Source organism: Octodon degus, unplaced genomic scaffold (genome assembly GCF_000260255.1).
Source record: "Octodon degus isolate 3935 unplaced genomic scaffold, OctDeg1.0 scaffold00102, whole genome shotgun sequence".
NCBI classification, from domain to species: domain Eukaryota; kingdom Metazoa; phylum Chordata; class Mammalia; order Rodentia; family Octodontidae; genus Octodon; species Octodon degus.
Genome location: NW_004524678.1, coordinates 7,382,154 through 7,406,601, shown reverse-complemented (window position 1 = coordinate 7,406,601; position 24,448 = coordinate 7,382,154). Strand labels below are relative to the sequence as shown.

The 24,448-nt window shown below is 42.5% G+C and overlaps 1 protein-coding gene across 2 annotated transcripts in view; it reads right to left on the bottom strand.

Annotated features, from left to right (window-relative positions):
• The window catches only part of Mdga2 (MAM domain containing glycosylphosphatidylinositol anchor 2), an 883,696-nt gene extending 876,828 nt beyond the window's left edge, over positions 1 to 6,868 (bottom strand). The window contains exon 1 of one of the 2 annotated variants that reach the window (XM_004638774.2): positions 6,498 to 6,868. In XM_004638774.2, coding sequence (XP_004638831.1) covers positions 6,498 to 6,777 — 280 coding nt within the window. In that variant the 5' untranslated portion in view covers positions 6,778 to 6,868. The remainder of the gene's footprint in view (positions 1 to 6,497) is intronic. The other variant, XM_004638776.2, reaches the window with a different exon arrangement.
• Between the last annotated feature and the right edge of the window lie 17,580 nt (positions 6,869 to 24,448).

Genomic DNA, 24,448 nt, shown 5'->3' with positions numbered 1-24,448 from the left:
TTCTGGACTACTGGAGAGAGAGAGAGAGAGAGAGAGAGAGAGAGAGAGAGAGAGAGAGAGAGACCTCACAAATATGGGACCTCCAGCTGTCTGATATGATGGAAAAACCACTGTGCCTTAAATTGGTAAAATGATTTAATATGTTAAAGTCTCTTCTCACAACTTTATAATTTTATAAGGTGAAAAGTTTATTAATAGGATTTGGGAATAAAAATAAGATATAGTTTTCAGGACCAGGCAAATAGCTCAGTGGATTAAAGCACCTTCTTAGGCAGATGCAGCAACCAAGTTCAATCCCTGGAGTGCAGCGCCAGCCCCACCTCAGAGGTGCACTGAGACAGCGATTGAGACTGGGTGTGGTGGTGTGCATCTGTAATCCCAGCTCTTGGGAGGTTGAACACAGGCAGATAGCTATGAGTCTGATCTACGTAGTAAGACCCTGTACACCCTGTCCTAAAATACAAAAAAACAAAAACAAAAAAACCAGTTTTTTCTGTGAATGTAAAATACTTATCCAGTCTGCTATATTTAATATATTCACATCAACAGACACTGGAGCAAAGAAGGGAAATTTCATTCTGTGTGACTATTAAGTTAGTAGTTTTGGTTATAGTTAACCTAAAAATGTCCCTCTGGGTTGGGGAGATAGCTCAGTAGAATAAGTGCTTCCCTGGCAAAAACAAGGGGCTGAGTTTAATCCCTGAATCTGCAAAAATTAATTAATTAATTAAAGCAAAAATATCCCTCTATTCATGCTTGAAATACATGCAGTATAATACTCTGCATATCTTCTCAAAATACCCACCAAGGAGAGTAATGAAGATTTTCCCAAATTTAACCCTGAACTGAGGGCACAACTTTAGCTTCCAAAGCACATGACTCTAGAGCTTTGTATCAGGGCCAGTCTAGGATACATGGCAGTTTTCAGTTGCCTTTGCGAGGTACAACCCCAGACCCCAACATCTGCGTGATGAGGACCAGGTCAGACGGCAGGAGTTATGAATCATTCCTATATTTGAAAAGCAGCACTCTCCTAGGAACATATAAACTGAGTTCAAAGGTCCTGAGGCCTCACCAGTTACATCTAAATAAGAAATTTTAATTTAATACAAAGCAAAGCACACCCTTTCCAAAAACAGTTTTCTGACTTGCTCCTCAAGAAATGTTTAAGGTATCCCACCACTATCCAACAAAAATCACAACATTATAGAAACATGAAGCATCAAAACAAAACAAAACCAAAAAAAAAAAAAAAGTAACATAATGAAAACTGCTTTTCCTAGAATAACTTCTGTGGCATCTATTCACTAGGCCTGCCTGATTTCTAAAGCTTTACTTGTGACTGCTAATTGTCTGAATCTTGGCACTATCACTGACTTTCACTCTAAAAGATTTCTTAGCTCTGATTTATAACCTGTTGAACCTAAAATGCTAAAGACTTCTCCAGTAACATACAGTGGGTTCTTCGGTTCAGGAACTAAATTCTCTCCACAGTTCTGGTCACAAACCAAAGTGGACAAGAACTGAATGAAATTTCCCCATAAGGCCAATATCCAATCTTAGCCACTGAACGTAATTTGGTTCTCATCCAAATCAGTTTGGGGCCAAAATCATGAAAAAAAAAAAATCAAGTACCTATACGGAGATACCACTCTATAGGACATAAAAAAGTTAACACTGTATAAATAATCTGATCCCTTTGCATGTGAAATCTTGGTAAAATAACCAGAAAGGTCAAAAAGTAATAACCAGTAAATACACAAAAAGTAATCTCCATATTTAAAGGGCATCCCATCCATTTTCCTTGCTAATGGTGTCCACTGTTGTGGCAATGTAAGATTGTGTGTGATTGTACAGTGGGTGTGAGAGAGGAAGAGTGGATTGAGCAAAAGAACTGACCAAGTGTAGCACAGCTTCAGGCTGACTTTGTAAAGCAGCGTTTATGAAGTCATCTCCAGCTCTGCCGTAAGCGGTCACCACAAGCATGGTGCAGCAAAAAGCACTATCTCATCTGAAAAAGTCTCCCCAAAGCTAAACTGGACAAAGGTCCAACCACTGCTCTGCTGTCAACACGCAGCATTCGGAGAGAGCCTACAGCAGCCGGCTCAGCTGTCCTTGCAGCCTTCTCCTCTTGGATTCCTCTATCAGATACAACACACTGACAGTCTGAAATGACCTACCACGACCTCCTGTCTCACGTATCTCCTTCTTAAGTCCACTGAGTCACTTCTGTCCACCTATTGCCTAGGGTGTCATGCTTAAATTTCATGGGATTTGCTGATATAACTTCATCTAATATAGCTTGCTAAAATGTCAACACACGCATTTGATAAGCTTACTCTATGGCATCTTAGACATCCTGAAGTGATGTTGGACAGGGAATTAACTATTTCAGAGCAGCAAATGATTGGTTGATTTGGTTTCCACTAATGCCATCCAGATAAAGAGTTTCATTTTGTTTTTCATTTACAAGGGTGATTGTCAATATTAACACAATCATAATGTTTTACTAACACCTTTTCGAATTAGGGTCATTCTGACCAGACATAAGACTACCATGTCAGGTAACAGAGTAGTTTCCCTGTTTTGTTTTTTTAATCAAGCCAACTGAGAAGTGTACAGGAGGAATGATTCTAATATTTGGTCACTGGCAATAATGTATGTAGAAAACAACTTAATAGCCCAAATCACTCACTATAAATTTCAAAAAATCTTTTAAATCAGGAAAATGCTCCAGATCATCATCTCTTGATATTTCAGAAAGTATGTTCGCATTCAGACCTCCTTAACATATCTAATGAATTATTCTAATCTTGATATAATGTGAGGGCATCAAGTTAAAATGTCCCAAGTAGGCATCAGTTCATTCCTTATTTCATAACTTTTTGGTTTTAAGTGGTAAATGTCTAGACAAAAAGAAAATTCAAACAAAAAACTTTTAATTGTATTTTAGTGGAAAAAAATTTAATGCAAGTAACTTCTAAATTCAAGAAGATAAAAATATATTGCTTAAGAAAATGAGTTTTATAAAACAAATATCTCCAATGTGTATTATACATTAAAGTAGTCACTGGAAGAAATACAAGTGACTTTCTTATGCTACTCTATTGTGAAGAGTTTGGAAATTTTCTTTTATAAGGGTCTTCAAATAATTTACACTTCTTTAATGTCACATTTGATATAGAATAAGATGAAACATTAAAACGAATAATGACATCAAGTTATTCATAAATGGTAAAGGTGCAGTTAAATGAAAATTTCTTTAACCTAATTGATATATCCTATCTAAATGTCAGCCTCTATACAGTTTTTTTACTCAAAATCAAAGATAAATGACAAGAAATCCCTAGATCTGTAACACAAACTATTGCACCTAAATCATGCTCATAGTTGCCAAACTATCTGAGTATAATAGGAGGAAGCACATATTACTCAAGAGAGTATAATCCATACATTATAACAAATACTTTCAACTTACCAAAAATTAAAATCTCAATTTTATTCTCAGAGTCTGTCACCCAGGAAGTTGAAGAGTAACGAAGTTACCTAGTAAATGCTTCCCATTTCTTCTTGCCCCTGCCCACTGGAACACAATGTTAAGTAATTTTTTTGTTTGTAACTTGCTCCTGTATCCTGTGAACATGGGCAAATACAGAGGCTTGGGGATACAGACCTTATAGTTACGTAAGTTACCATCTAGGATTTCGAGCTTTCTATTGAAAACTTTTAGCTTCTTTAATCCTTTAAAAAGACATTCATTTGAAATATTCAAAATCCACTTGATAACCTTATACTAAATTGTTGGTCTATGCCTTTACAATTGACAATTTTAGCTATATAAAATATGCTACAAATTATTCAATAAACAAAAATAAAAGTAGGTTAGGAAGACTCAGGAGCCCAGGCAATGAATGTGTAAACCCACGTCCCCAGCTCTGAGAGACTCGTGCGCCCTGTGTGTAACCATCACTCAGGTGGTGAACAGGGATTGCTGAGTTCCAAGGTTTGAGTTTCTGATGTACAAGGTCAGGGAGCAGCCCCAGAATTTGCACTATCCTCAGATTCTGGGTTGATGCCAACTTTAAACATTAGGGGCCTCACTTTGAAAGTGTAACTCCAGTGACATGTAAAACAGACTTGATATATATTTTTCCACCTAATAATTGACATTTATCATAGCCAGAGATGATGACTAATACTTTTCACACAAAGCCATTTTTATTTTTGGCTAAATGACTAATCAGCCCATCAAGAGTAAAACAAAATAAAGACCACCATCCTCACGGCAGTGCCGGGCTCGGAGGTGGCACTGCCTTCTCTTTTACTGATAAGTGACTCCAGCCATTGACTCCTATTTTTCTACACTGTTAGACTTTGCCCCTTTCCACTGCTAGACAGGAGACTCTGAATGACCAAATTATCTGAATGTCCAACATGACAGGAAAATGGAGCCACTCCTTTTCAATCCTTACACTTCCAATGATCCATCCACCTCCCCATTTTTCGTACTTTTCTTTAGCCCTTTGCACGTCCACGCTTGTACTTGTACATATACATGTTCACAGACGTTCACATGATTTAAGATGCGAGTCAGAAGTCCTTTTAACTGGAACGTTCTGAACCAATGAGAAAGAAATGCAAACTTGAACTTGGAACCAGAGGAATTCAGACTGTCCCAGCCTCAGCAAGAGCCATTTAAGAATGATCTCAGCTGTCCTGATGCCTAGAATGAATGAACTGTTTGGCTGCTCAGGAGATGTGAGTCCAGCAGAGTGCTTCACTAGAGCACGAAGTGAATTCCTTCTCTCCTCGGGCTCCACCTCCTGCCTTCCTTCAGTTAGCTCTGAGGAGCCTCTATATCTCTCTCCTGCGTTCCAGAACCACCACGTAAGACACACACACACACACACACACACACACACACACACACTCCTCCACCACTGCTCCAGCCCCTGCCAAGGCCAGACAAGTTGCCTTTCATTTGGGAAGGAGAGGATGGGCAGAGGGAAATACAGATGCTTAGAGGTTTCTTGGCTGGAGCAAAGGAGGGAACTAGGACGACATGAAAGGGGAGGGGCAGATGGCACGACAGAAGGACCAGCGCTCCAGCTGGGAGCCACCTCTTTCTGATCCCAGACTGCTAAACCCCAAACAGAACACAGTAAGGGTAAAGGCTGCATCCAAGCACCTGCGTTCATCTGCAAACATCCGCCTGCGGGGCTCTGCACTTTCCCAGAGAGTTTGAGTGCCAGAGGTCCCCTGAGCACCACTGACCACCCCGCAGTCACTTTTAGGGTGTGCAAGGGAAGCTCTGACATTTGCACAAATACAAATGCCTTTGGCTCTGGGACAGCCATCGACCTTGCCCTGCAGTGCTGGGGCCCAAATCCCAGAGGGAGACAGATGCAAAGTGGGGTGGATTTCCAGCTCACCTTCCGTGGATATGGGCAGACACGTGTGGGTGAGTCCGGTCCTGCTTTTCAACATTAACCTCAGCACCACACTGTGAGGGCCCAGAGGTTATTTTGGTTTTGGGGTACTGCCTGCTAGTCCCAGGAGAAGACTTACATTTCAGCTTACTAACGTGTGGGTGTGCGTGTGTGTGCGTGCGTGTGTGTGTGTGTGTTTTAACCCTAAAGCCAAGAAAGCCAACCGCTGACAGGCAAAGGAAGCTAGAATTGCTTTTGAGGACTTCAAAGCCTTGCAATTAAAAAGCTCACCCTGCTCTTAGTCCTAAACCTCCCTGATCTGGATTTGCTAGCAGAGAGCTCATGTCGGGCTCCCCTTACAGGGAGTGGATGTCCTGCTCTGGAGCCCAGATGCGTGGACGCGGCTGTCCGTTCATTCATGCCTTTGCTCATCCATTCACACAAACACGTCCCTTAATTGTGTCTGGCACCGAGGATCTTGCCTGCGATTTCCCCTCCCCAAGTCAGTGCTCATGGCAACGGCTGGTGCAGAACGCAACTCAACTGTCACCCCACTTCCTGAGCCGGAAAATCAAGTCATGCAGGCATACACAGAAAAAAGGTGGCGAGGTGGAGGGGGCGGGTGGGGTGTGTGTGTGTGTGTGTGTGTGTGTGTGTATGGTGTGTAAAGGGCTGGGAGACTTACAGGGTCACATTCGAAGATTCCTTTCAGGGCAAACAGCGGCACTGACACCGCAGTTTGCAGGGAGCCGACCCATTATTAAATCTAAGACTGCCTGAGCCCGCGTCCCCGCGGGGGTAAATCAAGTGCAAAGCCACTTGGTTCCTGCGAGCGCGATGCTGCCGGCTCGACCCAACTCCGAGCCCGCGTCGAGGCGCCGGGGGAGCCGCTCGCAGCCCAATCCGCAGCGCGCTCGCTGCCTCCTCAACACTGCCGGTAACGTGACGAAGTGTAAATCAAATGCCACGCCGGGAGGGGCCGCGGAACGCGCGGGTCCTGCATCTGAGCTCAGCAGCCTATCTTGCCTAAGAATCACAAGGTCACCACGGCGTCGCGATGCCACTCACCGTACACTCCTTGGCCGGAGATCCCCTCGAGGAGGACTGTCAGCAGCCACACGAGTCCGTACACTAAATCCATCTTCACGTGAACATGAACATATCCAGCCCAAGGGGGACGCGGCGGGACCTTCGGGAGGCCGGCGGCCGGCCAGGCGCGCTCCTCTCGCGCCCGCGCCGCGCCGAGGTGCCCGGGAGCCGCTCGCCCGAGGAGGCAGCGCCGTCTGTCCGTCCTTCCCCGGCGGCGGCCGCGAGCCGAGCACAGGAGCCCCGCGCGCCCCGCACTCATGCACACGCACACACACACGCACTCCTCACTCACTCCCGCAGCACAGCGCCCTGACACGCTCGCACACGCGCGCCGCACTCGCACCGGGCGCCGGGGAGCCCGCGGGGCGCGGAGCCGGGAGGAGCGCGAGGCCGGCGGGGCGCTCTGGGGTCCGAAGCTCCAGTCTCTGCAGAGCCGGCCGCGCTCCTCGGCGCAGGGCAGGGGGCCGGGGCTCGGACGGCCAGGAGCAGGAAGTGGCCTCTGACCCGGGCCGAGCCGGGCTCGCTCTCCGGGCTTCTCCTTCACAAAGTAACTCGCGCAGGTCCCCAGAGGCGCGTCAGGCGGCGGTAGCGGCGCGCCCGCCCGCAGTCCGGAGCCCCGAGCCCGGCCGTCTCGCCTTCCCCCATTCCATCAGTTGCCATTGCAACGCCAATCCTGTTACGCGAGACAGACTCGCATCGCCGGGCGGGAGAGAGGAAGAGGAGGAGGAGGAGGAAGAGGAGGCGTGGGGCTGGGGGCTGGGGAGGGGGGAGGGAAAGGGGGAGGGAGGGGAGGGGTCCGGGGCGAGCGGGCAGCGGGGAGAGGGTGCGCGTCCGAGCTCGCCTGGCGCCCGCGCCGCAGCCTCCGCCGCCGCTCTCGAAATAGCCTTCAGCGCCGGCCGGCAGAGGGGTGGTCGGGCCGGCAGTCCAGGCGCCGCCGAGCCGGAGCAGAGCCGCACGGCCGCCCCGCGAGCCCACCGGCCCCGCGCGCGTCCTGCCCGCTTCCGCGCCGCCCCCGCCAGGTGGAGGGGGGCGGCCGAGGCCGGCGGGAGTTTAGAGGAAGCAACCGCGGAAGGGCTTCCCCGCCGGGCTACCGCGGTGCTGGCATCCGGAGACGAACAGGGGGCGCCCAGCCGGCTGCGTGGCCACCGCGCGGGCCGCGGCTGCGGCAGAGGAGCGGGGCTGGGCGGCCGGGACCCCGGGGTGTGCGCGGGGGTGCGCGCCGCGGCGGCGAGAGCGGAGGAGGAGGAGGAGGCGGAGGAGGAGGCGGAGGGCGAGCGGCGGCGCCGGGCGCGGGCGGACGGCTGCGGGAGGAAGGCTGTGTGTGGTCACGTTGTGCGCTACGTGCAGGGAGCGCGAGCTGCTAGCCGCAGCCGGGCGACGTCAAAGCCGGGGCGAGCCGCCTTCCTCCGCGCCTCGGCCTCCCTTGCGCCTTTCCGCGCTCCTAGCAGCGTCGGCCCGGAGCCCATCAGTATGGACAGCGCCGAGAGGCTCCGAGGCCGGCGGCATCCGGCCTGCAGTCTCCCGCCGGCCCTGCGCGGCGCCCTTCCCGGAGCTCCGCTGGGCGAGGGCCCCTGGGCGCCCGTGCTGCAGGCGTGGGCGAGCAGAAGGCCAGCCGCCACCTGGACTCGGTAATTACACCACACGGACTCGCGCTGCCTCCTGCAGCCCGAGGTCTTCCAGGATGGGCTTGGCGTGGCTAGAGGGCAGAACAGGCCACAGCTGGCTCCCGGAAAGGGCATCTCCTCCTCCAGGATTGTGTCTCCCTTAGTGGAAACACGGGCTTCACAGCGCGTGAAGAAGAGGGACACTGGTAGTTCAGGGATTATTTCACATGTGATGTCTCCCAAAGTTAACTGTTTGAAAAAGCTTTTCCCTTTGTGTGAAAGACAGTCTTTCTTGAGGACAAATCCAGCTCTGATGTTTGAGGAGCTTAAAACAAAAACCACATGGTTATAACAGGATTGCAAAATCTGAACAGGTCTAGAACCACTTCACCAAAAATTAATAGGGAAAAGCTAGGAACATAGGCTTGAGTACGATTCGTTTCTATAATCACAATAATTACTGTTTACTATACTCAGTCCACTCTGTGGAATATATTCTTCACGGTTCAAACAGAGAGGGGCAGAGACTTAACTGTTTTAAAACGTGCCTCCGTACATGTGTCCGGAAAGTAATTACTGTGGAAAATCTGGAGCGTTCATTGATTGTGCCCTTATTAGGCTGGTGTAACCATTGCAGGGCTCTCTCTTTTCAGCAGCCTTCTGTTGGGGGGCAGGAACCCCAAACACTGGAAAATGAATAGCCCTCGATGTTTACGCCAAGATCTTTTTCCTCTCCTGAGAGAAGTGTGCGTGTTCATTTGTGCAAGGTGTAAGCTAGTGGTTACCCTCGGAGTTCACAAGGCGGGAGAAGCAAGAATTTGTAGAGGGTCCCAGAGGACGGCTTGGTGTGGGGGACCCCTCACAGTATTTATGAGGGTACACTTCAGATGGAATGAAGTATCACTCTAGAAGCAGAATTCCGTGCCTGGCATTTGTGCAGGGAGATGATTGAAGCTTGGTCGTTGGTTACCTGTAGGGGGAATTTTTTTCTTATGCTTCTGTCTTTTCTAAGTAGATCATTCCTGTACACTGCAGCGCAGAGCTTCCTGGGGCAGTAAACGGCACATACTGTCTCGCATGGAAGTTCAGAACATGTCTCATCTGCGAGGATGGTCCAGGTTTTATCTGCTCGTGTACTGAAGGAGTGCCTCACTTCAACATTGGTATTGACATTTTTACCTGTTACTTATGCAAACACAGGTTCTTCCAGCGATTGTAGGACTCTGGAAGACTTTTATCATCCCTAAAGTCAAGGTATCGCTGTGAACAAAGCAAACCAGACAAAGTGAGTATGCTTAATGCACATTGTTCTTCTTCAGTTTCAGGCTTAGGACATGACTGTGGGGATGCAGGGCTTTCTTTTCCATTGAATATCATTTCTACATCAGGGAAGACCCGTACATCATGTAGTTCTCAGCAATTCCTAGTGAAATATGTGGAGCTTAGACAAGCTGGCAGTTTCCTTTATCTCAATAGTAGTTGAAATGCAAATAGAGTAAACAGCCAGGCTTGATCCTAGGTATTAAACTTCTAAGGGCTTATAAAAAAGAGTTTCTTCCTTGGAGATACACACATCCTAGTGGGCCAGATGTGTTGATCGACACCTGCAGTGCTGGTTATGTTGACACTGCAAGTCCTATAAATAAAGAGCTAAGGCACAATTTGGGAGAAATTTTGTGTGCAGCCATTTCTTCAGTGACACAATAGTGAGAAGGAAAATTGGGCTAGATGGCTTTTGGTTCATAAGAAAATATGGCACGGATTGTGGACAGATATAATTGGCCAGTTAAACTAACTGGATTATTACTGCTTTGTTGAAATTCAATGTGTAGTTAGGCTCCACTGACCCAACAGGTCTGATATGTGTAGTCACACCTAGCACTGACGGTTCCAGGCCTCCAGGTGGTGAGCCAGAGCTGAGCCTCACTCAGGACAGCAGGAGGTGTGGATCTACAGGAAGCAAGGAGCTCTCCACGGCAGCTCCAGGACTGTTTCAGAATCAGACACGGGATACTACATGTGGCTCACTTCGAGTAGCTTCCAGAAAAAGTAGCAGCACGGACTTCAGAAATGACCAGTTTCTTGGAGTTTCATGCCCAGCACGAATGCTACAGGGAACACAGTACACTAAGGCGTTCTTCCATTGTCCATGTTGCTTTATTACCAGGGTGCGTGCAAGAGTATTTGTCCTCTAGCAAGCACAACAGTGGACATTTTCCTTTGTGATAACAGGTTAGGAAAACACAAGGGCTTTTCTCTGATACCTTGAATTACCTTAGTCAGCTGTTGTACTCGGAATGGCTGTAGTTTCGTTTAGGATTCCTGCCTCCATTCCCCAGAAGGATCATGACGTTTCAGCTGGAGTCCCATGAGGTGGCAATGGCATGGGGGAGGTCACAAGATCAACTCAAGGCAGTAGGACAGAAATAAGTTAATAACTGGTATATCTACAGCTGTACGGCATAGGCTAAGTGCAGACCACTAAAGGCAAGTTGGTTTTTCTTTCCCATGTATCCCTTAAGCCCAATCCAGATACCAGGCCTTGTGTATTACTTACATTTTTTTTTCCTGTTGCAGGACTATCCAGTTAAATCATGCAAGTTCTCTTTCACCTATTGCCTGGCTAGCTTTTAAAATCCAAAGAGAGCGTGAAGGGGATTAGTGGTATACAGGCAATCTCTTGGGAATTCTGCACACTTGGAATATCGCTCCACACATTGTATGAGGAAGCAATAAAATACCCAGTGAGTAACCGGAAAAGTGCAGTCCACATGCAAAGTGAGGTGCCCTGCAGAGGCTGAGCGTGTAGGTGCTGCTTTGAGAGGACGCCAAGGCAGCATGTAACCAGACAATGGGGCTGAGCTCTAAGATGTACTCTGGTGCCACCTGAGGACTTCCTGACAAACAGGAAAGTAGCTCCAGAGGCAAAATCACAAAGCAAGAACCTCAGTGTTTAGATGGCGCTTTCAGCTTAGAAAAAGTCGCATAGTGGGGCAAGTTCTCCCTCCCTCAGTCAAGAGCGCTAAATATGCTCATGCTGGTTATTAGTTCTAGATTCTCAGAATTTGTGAACTAACACTTTTTGTACCAGTCATTATCTAACCCCATCGTTCAAAGCTTGTGTTGCAGGGCATGTTGCCCACATCTAGCATCCCAGCACTCTGGGAGGCTGAAGCAGAAGGATCAGACATTCGAGGCCAGCCTGAACACATAACGACTGATCCTGAGCCTGTTTTGCAGCAAATAAACAAAATTTTTATTTAAGAGCTAGGAATATTGCTCAGTGCAAAAGCCCAGGGTTCAGTCCCAGGAAAAGAGGTAGATCTTATGCTAGATTCTGCAGTCGAGTGATTTTAATAGCCTGTTCTACATTTACTCTTACTCTGACACATTTTCCTCAAAGTCACAATACTGACTCTGTTTTGTAGAAAGACACAAGACTGAGTTATATCTGAGTAGGGGCTCAGCGCTGGTCACTATAACAAAGTAGGTAAACATCTAAATGCTTTCCATCAGACCGCCCTGGGCGTCGCTTTCTGTGACCTTGACAACTTCTTCACTCCATAATAGGAAAAGAGCAAAAGATTACTTAAGAGTTTTAAATGCAGGTAAGATACCATAGTTCAACACCTTGCACAGAGTGATTACATGGTATCACTATTAATGCTTTCGATAGTTTTCTGTTTGTTGAAACAGAGCATTGATACACGGGACTAGGAACTTGAATGGTTTCCTCCCGGGATTAGCTGACAGTTTAGAACCTTTAGTTTTATGAGTATGAAGAAACATTACTTTACTTGCTTTTATTCAAACTTCATCTGCCCTCTTTCTGTCCAGTCACATTGACTTCGAAAGTCTTTCCCCAGTTTTATCTGTAAGAGCTGCAGAGTTCAGTATTTATGAATAGTATAACATCTTCTGCAAACTTGAAAATTTGAGAGTACAGTTTTGCTTAGAGATTATTTATGAAAGGGCTGCATTCCTGGTTGTGTCCTTGGAGAGCTCCATCACTTAAATATTAAAACAGACAAGCTCCTGCCTATCACTAGGCTTGATTTACTATCTTAGAAAAAAAAAAGTCATATGAAAAAATACATTATCCTTCTAGGTCACCAACAGAGTACATTAAAACCAGATTAACTATAACAACAAAATTAAATGAAATTTTTTATGCTGAAAATATAAAGAAATTCACTGTTTATGATAAACAAATTATTTGACTAACCCACAGATAAGGTAAAATGACTAGAGGAGGGGGCCAGGGAGATGGTTCAGTAGAATAAGCGCTTGCCTGGCAAGCTCAAGGGCCTGAGTTCAATCCCTGGTTCCACCAAAAAAAAAAAAAAAAATTACTAGAGGAGAGTGGAACACAAATTTATACATAGGCAGCAACTGACAACTGTGTGTACCAGTAAATGAAGGGAAGAAAATTGAATCCTAAGCAGGTGATCGACTTGAAATATATCATCACAACAGTATTTCTATAGAAATGCAACTTTTGGGTTGAGGAGATAGCTCAATGGCATAAGCGCTTTCCTAGCAAGCACAAGGTTCTGATTTTGATCCCCAGAACCACATGCTGTGCCAGAACTCTGGGCATGGTAGCATAGGACTGCTATCCCAGCACTAGGGAAGCTGAGGCAGGAGGACCACGAGTCCACGTTGTGTAGTGAGACCCAATAAATAAATAAATAAATAAATAAATAAATAAATAAATTCAGCTTTTAGCATCCTCTTTAATTAAATACAGCCTGCTAAGGACTCACCCATATCAACTAATGTTTAGATAAGTGAAAGAGAGGGCCAGGGAAGGAAAGAGAGAGGAGAAAAGAGAGGAGACAAAGCAGGAGGGGAGGGACAAGGAGGAGAGGAGAAAGGGAGGGAAGAAAGAACCAAAATCTCTTCTGCTTTTAAAGCTTAATCTCTTTTCTATGTATGCCAGGTTTTCCTAAGTTTTCCCTGCTGTTCTCACCCCGACAGGGTTGGCTTATGTTTTGTCCTGACAGAATAGGACTGTCCCGTCCCCTGGAGCGCTGCTTGCCCACCACTTACCCTGTTGTGTGTGTAGCTCACTTTTCACCCATTGGCTTCCTGTCCAAAAGGCTCTTCACCCTCCTCTTCCAAGCTTTAGGCTCCTCGCAGCCCTCCAGCCACTCAGCATTTCCGGGGCCACCGCTGAGTTCTGGCTTCCCTGCTCTCCACTCTCGCTGAAGACCAAAGGGCCTTATCTTTCCTGGTCTCTTTCTGTGAGTATTCCAAGTTGACATAGCTGTGCCTTTGCAGATATATTATTTGCTCTGCTGGAGTCATTTTCATCCAGGAGTTGAGGCAAGTTTCTTTCCCTTAAACTGTATGGATGTGTAGATGCCTGCCTCCCACCTCTACTCTCCCCTCGCTTTCCCTCCCCTTTGCTCCTCTGCCCTGTCCTCGCCTCTCCAGTCCTCTTTTCTCTCTTTCCACTTCTCTCTTCCCTGTGTCTCCCTGCCCCCAGGCTCCACCAGGCCAAAGTGGTTTTCATCTTCTTTGTGACATACCTTGGTTCAATCTTTAATTCTGCCTATTCTGGATTACAGAAAAAGTAGGGTTTGAATCCTGCTAGTCAGAGCTTAATAATTTAAAACTTGGGTCTGGGAGTTCATCCAAAAAGCTTTTCCTGTCAGATGTCTTCCACTACTGTTTTCCCCCTGATTCTGCCCTTTCTCTGAAGAGACAGCTCAGTAAATGTCCAAATAAAAGTAAGAATTACAGAAATAAATTGTATAGGAGACTTTTTTTTTTCAAAATCTTAAACGGTATTATGAAAGCTCAAAGGCAGGTATGACCAGAGAAGCATGTGACTCACTTGCCCAATGTACGTGAAGCAAGAGTAACAAGAAGGAGCCATGTGGCAGAGGGAGCATTTAATAATGTCCCATAGATTGATCTCATTCCCAGATCCAAGAATGCCGCCTTATTTGCAAGTAAGGTTTTAGGAGCGACAGTTGGCAAGAGATCACATTGGGGTAACAAAGATGAATCCAATATTATTTATGTCTTCATATTAACAAAAAGCATGGAAACACATATATATGGAGAGAGAGAGATGAAGAAATGCCATTTGACAACAGAAATTGGATTGATGGGTCTTCAAGTAAAAAAGTGCTGAGGCTGGCCTGAAACACCAGAGGCCAAGAGAAAGGCACGGGACAGTTTCTATTGGAGCTTTTAAAGACAGCGTGGTCCAGCTGCTCCCTCAATTTCTGATCTCCAGCCTTCAGAAGTATGTGAGTCAGTCTTCCTTTTCCTGGATGAGAAAACAACACTCACAACTAAAAGGGGAAAGTTTTAATTTGCTTTGGGATTTTGTCCGTCATGAGCTGCCTGGCTCAAAGGCAGAGAACCCGTGGCAGGCCACGGCAGAGCAAAGCTTCTGGAAAGGAATAGTCAAAGACGATGTGTTATGTCTGAAGCCACATCTCCCTGAGCCACCTGGACCCTCCAGGAGCATGCCAGACTAATCTGCTAGATGCTTCTCAATCCAGCGAATTTGACATTTCAGGATTATTGTCCACAGCAAGAGAATAAATGCTCACTGCTTGAGCCATCTTGTTTAGGTAGCTTGTCACAGCATTCCTAAGAATCTAACACAGAAGCTCACGGGCAGGAATCTAGATGAAGGCTGTTCCTCTGAGATGCTGGAGCCACTGTCCAACACCCTTGATTTGGGGAAGATTTCCTCCAATCTGTTATGGAATCACACTTTTCCTGACTGGATAAATCAAGGAACTTCGGTAACACTGGGCTCTCCACGTCTGTAAAGTACAATTTCCTTCGGGAGAATGCGATGGAAGCTCACTAGGAGTGCTGGTTAGAGCACAGAGACATGCCGTGACCTTTCTCAGAACCAAGAAAACTGGAAGAACTCAAAGAACTCCTTCTCCCAAGTGAGCACTAGTGAGACCACCCTCTAGTAAGTGGAAAACCTGGGGCTGCCTCAGAGAACTGAGGTGGAAGTGCCTCTGCGCTCCATGATTTTTCTGAACAGTTTCCTATGTGACAGTGTCTAAATAAAAGAAGCCCTTCAGGTCCTCTCCGCTTTCACATTCTTGTGTGATTTCTTTTACACCTCTTAAATAAAATTTACTTAAATCAGGCATGTCTAAACTTTCTCTTTTTTTTGACATTATTAACTACAATAAGGGCCGATCAGATAGCTCAGCAGATTACAGTGCCTGCTTAGGCAGATGCAGGGAATGGGGTTCTATCACCTGCATGCCGTGCTGGCCCCACCCCTGCGGCATGCTGAGACGGTGATTGAGACTGGACGTGGTGGCACATGCCTGTAACCCAGGCGCTTGGGAAGCTGAAAGCAGGAAAATCACTACAAGTCTCAGCATTGTAGTGAGACCCTATACACCCTGTACTAAATACAAAAAAGAAAGAGAAAAGAAAACGTTAAATACAGTAGCAAATATGCTTTATGTCATGAACCAATGTAAACCTGTTCTTTTATCCAGATGTCGCCCAAGAGTGTCATGTGCACATAGGTGGGGCTTTTCAGAGCTGGCTGGATAGGGTCTGTGATGCTGCAATTAAGAGTGTGTGCTACTAAATAAGTCCACTGATTGGTATTAGTATACTGCTGGTTTTGGATAACAGAAGCCACACTCTGGGTGTTGGTGGCACCAGCCAATAGACTTATCCCTTGTCCAGATTACAGAGGAATAGAGGGAAGGAAGGCTGGCTGCTGCTTCAGCACTATTTGCTGCTACTGACTTCTTCTGCCACACCATGAACTGTTTCTCCTCTGCGGTGTCCCTCTGCCGTGCCACCTTGCCTTGGAGCTAATTGATTGCGGACTGAAACCTCTACAAACTGTGTGCTGAAATAAACATTTCCACCTTTTAACTTGTAGGTGTTGGCTATTGTGTCACAACAAGGAGAAAAGTAACTAAAACAACACAAGCACACACACACACACACACACACACACACACACCTAGCATATTTTTTTCATAATGGGCAATTATCCTTACCAAATGTGCACTGTTCTGATACATTCTTTTTCTCTTTTTTATTTTTTGCACGTAATGATTGTATCTTTATCATACACAGCACACACGCACAGTATATGACCAAATCACAAAAAGTGGAACATGTTTAAGGTGGTGAATTAGCATATTCACCACCTTAAACATGTTCCACTTTTTGTGTTGAAATGTACCCTTCATCGTTCTCAACTGTAGACACCCTAGTGTGCTGTAAATCACTGGTCTTTCCTCCCAACCAACTGCATCCCAGTGTCCATTAAATACCCTCTCTCTATTTCTCCCTGCCAACTATCTCAGTCTCTGTTACCTACTATCCTCAGTCTTTTTCTGACAGAAACATTTTTTTTTTTTTTACTTTCGCCATCCAAGTGAGAATATCTGATACTGAACTTTTTCTATTTGATTTATTTTGCTTGCCATAACATTCAAGAGTCCCATGTAAGTTGCACGGGCAAGATTTCATCATTTTAGGCTGAATAGTTTTTCATTGTGTGCATATCAAACTTTATTCCTCCACTTGTGAAAGGACCTTTTAGTTTATTCCATATTTTGGTTAGGTAGAAAAGGGGAAAAAAGAAAATATAAGAAACCTTGGAGAGGAGGGAACATGTAATCCCAAGGCAGGTTGACTGTGGGGAAGAATGAATCAATTTGGGAACTGATGATGTGATACAATCAGTTTCAAAATTAAAAAAAAAAAAGGAGGGCCTGGGAGAGAGCTCAGTGGAGTAAGTGCTTGCCTGGCAAGCGCACGGTCCTGAGTTTGATCCTTGGTACCACCAAAAAAAAAAAAATAAAATAAATAAATAAATAAATAAATATAAAAAAATAAAAATAAACCATTTTCTAATCCAGAGATATGGATTATTTATATTTAGTACTATAAACTAGAAATGCTTGAAATTATATTCCCTAGCCCTTTGACTGATTATCGTAGCTATTTAGGTGTACTAGAGAGTTTAGGCTGCTAGAACAAAATGCCAGCCACTAAGTACCTTAAACTATAGAAATTTCTTTTCTTGCTGTTTGGGAGGTTGGAAGTACCAGGACAAGGCGCCAGTGTGGTTTGCGTGTAGCTTGGGCTCTCTTTGCTGCTGGTGACAGACATAGTCTCTCTGGGTTCTCACAGTAAAAGGGAAGAAAAGGGAAATAAAAAGAACTCTCTGGTGTCACTTCTTACACAGGTACTAATTGTACCATGACAATTCCACATTCCTGACTTCATCTAAACCTTATTATCTGCCAAAAGCCTCATCTCCAAACTTGAGCCTTCTGGAGTTAGAGCTTCACTGTGAAAATTTTGAGGTGATGTAATGCAGTCTGTGATGGTAGAGTTATCTGAGTTTTGCATATTCATTTGTTAATCAGATAAAATTACTTTCTAAGTCTATTTTTCTTTTCATTGATTGCCTGGAGTTTGTCTTTCAGCAAGACAATGATTTAATCTGCTAATAATGACTATTTTGTTTACTTCTTTCCAGTAGTAATGAGTTTTCATTCTCTCATTTTTCTGGGATTTTGTTGTGAGAAGCTTTCATTATAAAAATGAAAAATGGTAATGGTAACATGTTCCAGATTCTAATTTGAATGTTTGTACCACTTCATAATTCAGGATACCAGTGATTATTAATTTCAAATATGTGCAGATAGATAGATATATAAAATTCCTAGTTTAATAAAGAAAAATTTATTTGTACTTCTTTTTCTGGCTGTTCTCCCACCTAAATCACCTGTATTTAATGTTAATGAATTTAACCAATACCTTTTCATATAAAGTACAATCATTTTATGATTTTAAATCCAGCAATATTGTGATGGCACAGGTAACCACTACACCAATTTAAAATGTAGTACAGAACTGTATAATAAATATTGTATCATTTAATCATTACAATAAACCAGGAGAAAATTATCACTGTATTCTTGAATTTATAGAAAGCATAGAATGACATTAAGTTCATTAGTAGATGAAGTAACAAATATAAAACCATCTAATCTAAAGCCACCTTGATATATTTATTATAATTAATCAATTTTAATTGCTATTATATAAAAAACCTAGTAATCCTTGAGATACAACAAAAATTCTCAGCCATTTGAATGTATTAATACATTTGGTTTTTGAATCACCTCATGAAGCTTGTCATTTTCTGTCTTTTTTTTTTTTTCTTTTTCTTTTTTGTGGAACTGGGGATTGAACTCAGGCCCCTGCTCTTGCCAGGAAAGCACTTATTCTACTGAGCTATCTCCCAGGCTCCAGCTCTTTTTTTTGTTGTTGTTTTTGTTTTTGTTTTCTTTTGGTGGAAGTCATTTTCTTTTCAAGATGAGGAAAATGAGATACAGAGGAATTTATGTTAAAACAGTTTTACTTTCTAGAAAGCACCTCATACCTGTAATAATATATTAGGCCTATGATAAGGTAATGAATTTATTAATTTTATTTAGAATTTTGTGTATCTACATTACTATTAAAAATTAATGTGAGGACCGGCCTGACAGCTCAACGGACTAAAGCACCTGCTTAGGCAGAGCCCAGCGTCTGGGGTTCAATCCTGGTGTGCCGTCCAGGCCAGCCTGCGAGGTGCGCTGAGAGGGCCATTGAGACTGGGCATGGTGGCACGCGCCTGTAATCCCAGATCTTAGGAGGCTGAAAACAGGAGAATCACTGCAAGTCTCATCTATGTAGTGAGACGCTGTAGACCCTGCAGACCCTGTCCTAAATACAGAAAAAAAAAAAAGAAAAAGAAAAAGAAGAAAGAAAAACAAAAAAGAAACTGATCAGAATTTGTTTTTTGTATCATGATCTTTGGTTTAATTTTGATTTGCCTGAGCTTCAGAATGCCACCAAAACTAATGCATAACAATTCAAAGATGTTACCTGTTAATATCTGGACCTGAATGTTTTTGGAAAGTATTCTTTATTGCTGTATTCAATGTCTTTTATCTTAAGTAAGTCATGGATTTCTAGACATTATTTAATCATAGTTTATGAACTATGTACTCTCAAAAATAAACACGTTTTCTAAATATGTTTGCATCACTTATTTTCAAAGCCTTGTACTTTTATTTTTTTTGTGTAGATAAATGTATGTTTTGTGAATTTTCAAATTTTACCTTTGTCTCTCTAAATGTGTTTGTTAATTATTGTTTCTTTTTTTGCTAATTGTCTTGTTTTTGTTTTCATCTCTAATTATTCTTATCTGGTAGGTTCCTTGGAATAAATTTGGCATTGCAGTTACAGTTTTTTTTAGATTGAATAATGCTTATATTTTTATTAATTTTATTGAGAAACAAATAGCAATGAGAGTTTCAAAACCAATTAGTAGGACAGTTTCAATAATTAATACATTGCATATTGTTGTCTTCATAGTCGTTATTCATAGTACAAGATACAGACATGATATCCCGTCCAAACACAATTACTACAAATCTTTCTTCTGATTGAATTAAGAGAAAGTAGCTGTATATATATCGTAACTATTTTGTATGTACAGATACCAAATGCTCCTTCATTTGTATCCCTTTTTCTCTTTAGTTTTGTCAGAGATGGGTATTCCATTGCCATTCAAATATTGTAGGTGTGTGAAATCAGCAAAATAATCCAACATAGTCGAGTAGTCCATAATAGTAGTGGGTTATCTGTAGGATTGGCAATGTCCGAAGTTGTTGACTTGAGCCTTTTACAGCTCAGCATTTAATATGTTTTACTTTTTATACCTTGTTTTTATACTTTTCTGCTGGATGGTTAAGACCAAGATAAAGCAAGATATATATATAACAAAAAATGTAACTTTTCTATCTGACAAGGTCAGTCAAATCCCCTAAGGACTTACCCTGAAACCCTGTACCATGAATAATGCTTATTTTTAATATTTAATCTTGAAAATATTCACATTGATATCTCCTGTTCTGGATGTAAAATTTGCTGTTTCATTACATTTTTGGTATATTTTCATTTTTGTTTGTTTTTGTATAAATTGTAATAATCATTGTTTTGAATTCATGATTAATTACAGTTGCCATGGAGAAATTTTAAAAATTTGCTTCTAAGTATTTACCTACATTAATTACAGCTTATTGCAAAAATGATACGTTCATGGTATATAGTATATAGCTTATGATATGTAACTTATAGTATAAATTATACTGATTCCATCATTCAGAAATGATATTACTAATTCATTTCTGATATTACTAAGTTTTTCTTAATTTTTCCCTGGGATCTTTCAGATTTTTCTTCCAGGTATATTTTATGAACTTTGAAAATACCATGCAAGTTTGCATGTATGATATATAGTTTTTATGCAAATATAAAAATATAAAACTAATCTTAATAAGACTATTAATATGATCTGTAGCCTTTGATGAATGCTGCACCAAAATATTTTGTCATTTATTATTGCAGAGGACAGATCTGAGGCCAGCTTAATTTTTCATCCACTAGGGGTGCTTTTCAGTATATACAGTGTTTTCATTTTTTATTTGTGGCATGTATTTTATAAGAATATACCTGGATAAGGCCATCTCCAAGCCATTGTACTTTAAAGAAAATAAGCCCTCCTCTTGTTAAAAACTCCTATACTCTTTTTTTTTAGACAAAAGTCTCAGTTTACCAGGCTAGCCTTGAACTTGCAGTCTTTCTGCCTTACTGTTCTGAGCACGAAGATTACAAATGGAAATCAGAAGCCCTATTTTCTTTGCTCTTCTATTTTTGCTTTTCTTCTTTTGAGTTTTTGAGACAGAATCTCCACCAGCAGTCTGGGCTTGTGGTCCTGCTGCCTGTGCCTCCTGAGTGCTGGGATTGCAAGGGTATGAAATCACAGCCATCTAGTCAGCCTTTTCTTAGCTTGGGAACGTTGTTTCTTAATTATGTCTGTTGTATATGTAAGCAATACTCTTTTGACACCAACTATAATTTCCTGTATCATGGAATTCCTTTCTAATCTATAGGAGGGAAATATAAATGACAGTAGGCACATATGATAATCAGTAACCTATATTATATGTGTGTGCATGCCTACAAATATTCACTCTTTCTAATACTGTCTGACACCTCATGTATCCAGTCCATTTGGTTCTTTGGTGTGCAGCCATACACAGCCACTCCAGAATCAAATGGAGATTTTAACTTCATCACTGAGTCATATTTTTCTTGAGGTCTTCTCATAATTAGCTACTGTATTTCTTTTGTTACTTCATTTTGTTGTCTTTTAGAACTCCCAACATATTGTTATCAGAGATGCATTCCTTTTAGCGTTTTCTCATACTCCGCTGATGTGTAATTCTATGTTAGTCCAAGACCAATCATGCTTTTTTTTACTACAGAGAAAGGAGCTCCATGAGAATTAGGCTTTTGTTAACAAGACAAGTGAATTTCTTAGGTCCCATCCTCTTTCTCTTTATGCAGTGCTGAAATTTGCTTCTGAGCTGAGGGCAGGTTTATGTGGCTTTAGCAGAGAGCAGGCCTGGAGATTCTCTGTGACCTCTTGATTTTTTTTCTACTACTGCATAATCTGTTTTTCTGGTTCTAATCCAATTTAATATACAAATATTATAATTCCTAGCATACTGCAGTGGCGTTGTACACATGTGCCCCTTCTTCAGTGCTCACCCATTGTAGCAATACTTTACAAAGAGTATGTATTGTGTTGCTTACCTCACAAATTATATCTGAAAGGAGAACAGAGGTGGCTGGCTAATACTAGTCACAGACTCTCAGATTTGGGAAAGTAGAAAATGTCTTGCTCAGTCTTTTCAAATGAACCTCAGGACTTTAGTCAAGGGCTACAGCCAGAACAGTTTGGTTAGTTGGTTTACCTCCCTCCCTCCTTTTCCCTCCCTTCCTTCCTATACTCCTTCCTTCTTTCTTTCCTCCACCTCTCCTAAACAAATTTTATTTTTTATTTCACATTTCTTCTACACTCTAACCTAAAGTTCACTGTCTGTTTTACTTGCTTTTAAGTTTTTGCTGTTTTCTGGAACTTTTCCCCATTTGGGGGGAAGGAGGCTGTGTTAGTGGGATCCCAGCTAAATGTCATTTGCTGGGGCTTGTCATGCTTAATTCTCTACACTTCTTTCAGTTTAAGTCATTAGTTCGACTTCTGTTCTTGTGGGCAGACCAGAATGAGTTATCTTTCCTCATATTCTTATTTGACAGCTGTATTTTCCTTTGTCAGAGGTGTGGGGAAGTTATTCCTAGAAGAGCAAATTTCAATAAGGGACCTTCCTTGATAACTATGTACCTCCACTTTTGAGCCCCTGTGGTGAAACATATCTAAGTAATAATCAACAAGCCTGTACCCACCTGCCCGTATTAGTGCCACTTACTGCCACACTGTGTCTTGACTTCCTTCCCTCCCTTACTCATCTGCCATGCCTACCAGTGCTTTCTGGGGTGGTGTTCTGCTTTTTGGAGCACCAAGGAAGGAAGGACATACCCCAGAGATGGACTAAGATTCACACCCAACCTTCATCTGTTTGACAATAAATAAATGTTGAATGAGTCCATTAGTGTGTGTAATTGTTAAGTGAAAATTTCTTAAAAATTAATTGCATTCAATTAAAGGTGTCATCACAATACTGGTTCCAAGATACGGCTTTGTGTAGTTAAAATGGTGATAGTTATGCATGTAAAAGTTTCATGTCAGAAAGTTATCAACAGTGATCACATCAATTTGCAGTGTGTTCACTTTATTTTATTTTTTTATTTTCTGTATTTTAGGGAAGGGTCTACAGGGTATTCAGGGTCTCACTACTAGATTGGACTCATAGTGATCCCCTTGTTTACAGCCTCCCAAGAGCTGGGGTTACAGGTGGGAGCCACCACGCCCAGTCTCAATTGCTATCTCAGCATGCCCCGGGATCGAAACCCCCAGGCCCTGTGTCTGCTTGTAGGAGCTTTAATTTTCTGAGCTATTTAGCCAGCCCTATTTTTGAAATGATTTCATGTCAAAAATTTAAAAGCATAAAATTCCACATACCCTATCATCCAATTGTAGTAAAGGTTCTCACTTGCTCTTCTTATCTCATGTATCTAACACCACTTGATTTTTAGATCTTTATGGAATCCAGTGCACACATAGAAACATGCATACGACACAAGCATATAGCAAAATGAATTTTCTCAAACCAAACATCTGAGTGTAATCATCATGCAAATAAAACGAATGGAATATTACTAGTACGCTAAGTCCTTTAAAAACTCCATTTTAGTTACTGTTTGCACTAACGAGAGGAATTTTAAGTTGCGCAAGTCTTCAAAGCAAGTAACTCAAATCTCAATCACTTTACACCTATATCTACCCTGTTTTATTAAATCTATCTAAAAGCAAAATTGCTTCCACCACATTTTACATAAAAATATATGTGGTCTTTGCAGACATTTCATTAAAAATGGTTTTTGAAGAGAAATGAATTAAAATTTGGATTTAGTGAATCAGAGAAAGATGTACGGTAAGTGGATGTAAAACATACTTTCACCCTATCATCTTGGGCTTAGGTAGAGAAATCATGTCTTATGTTCAAATACTATAAAATAAACACACTGACGTTTGATAGTTCTTACCTGCCCCACTTTGTATCAAAGTGCTAAGATTTCCTCAATGCTACCCTCATACTTTAGCATGACATTATATATTTTAGTTCATGTTTCTGAGGAGTTTCATTTATACTGACATCATGATTTATCCTGAAAACTTGTATTTTATACTGATTAGAGGCATGTCAGCATGCTTGCTTTTTAAAAATTTTTTAATCTTTTATTTATTTGGTACAGAGTCTCACTATGCATCTTGGACTCATAGTGATCCTCCTGTCTCAGCATTCCTTGTGCTGGAGTTACAGGCTCGCACCAACGTGCCCAGCTTTGGTGGCTGGCACAGCATGCCCAGGGATCCAGGGCCAGAATGGCACATGGCAACAGGGATTGGACCCGTGTTCTTGTTTGCCAGAAAGGTTCTTAGACCGCTGAGTTATCTCCCGAACCCTTTATTTTCATTTTTATTGAGACATATCATCAGATTACACATCTAGTTTCAAATTTTAAAGTTTTTTTTCTTTATTTTTATTTTTGAAAAGTAAAAGCAAGCAATAACAAAAATTGGAAACGGAGAAAGATAGGGTAACATATAACAGTACATATGAATACATGTTACGGATTTTCAAACCAAGAATAGAACTGATTAACAAAGATTGATATAGTATCTATTTTCACATATCTGTGGCTCAGATTAGCAGATATCACTATGTAAGATATGACATGGTTGAACTTTACCACTTGCTTTCAATAAACCTTAAA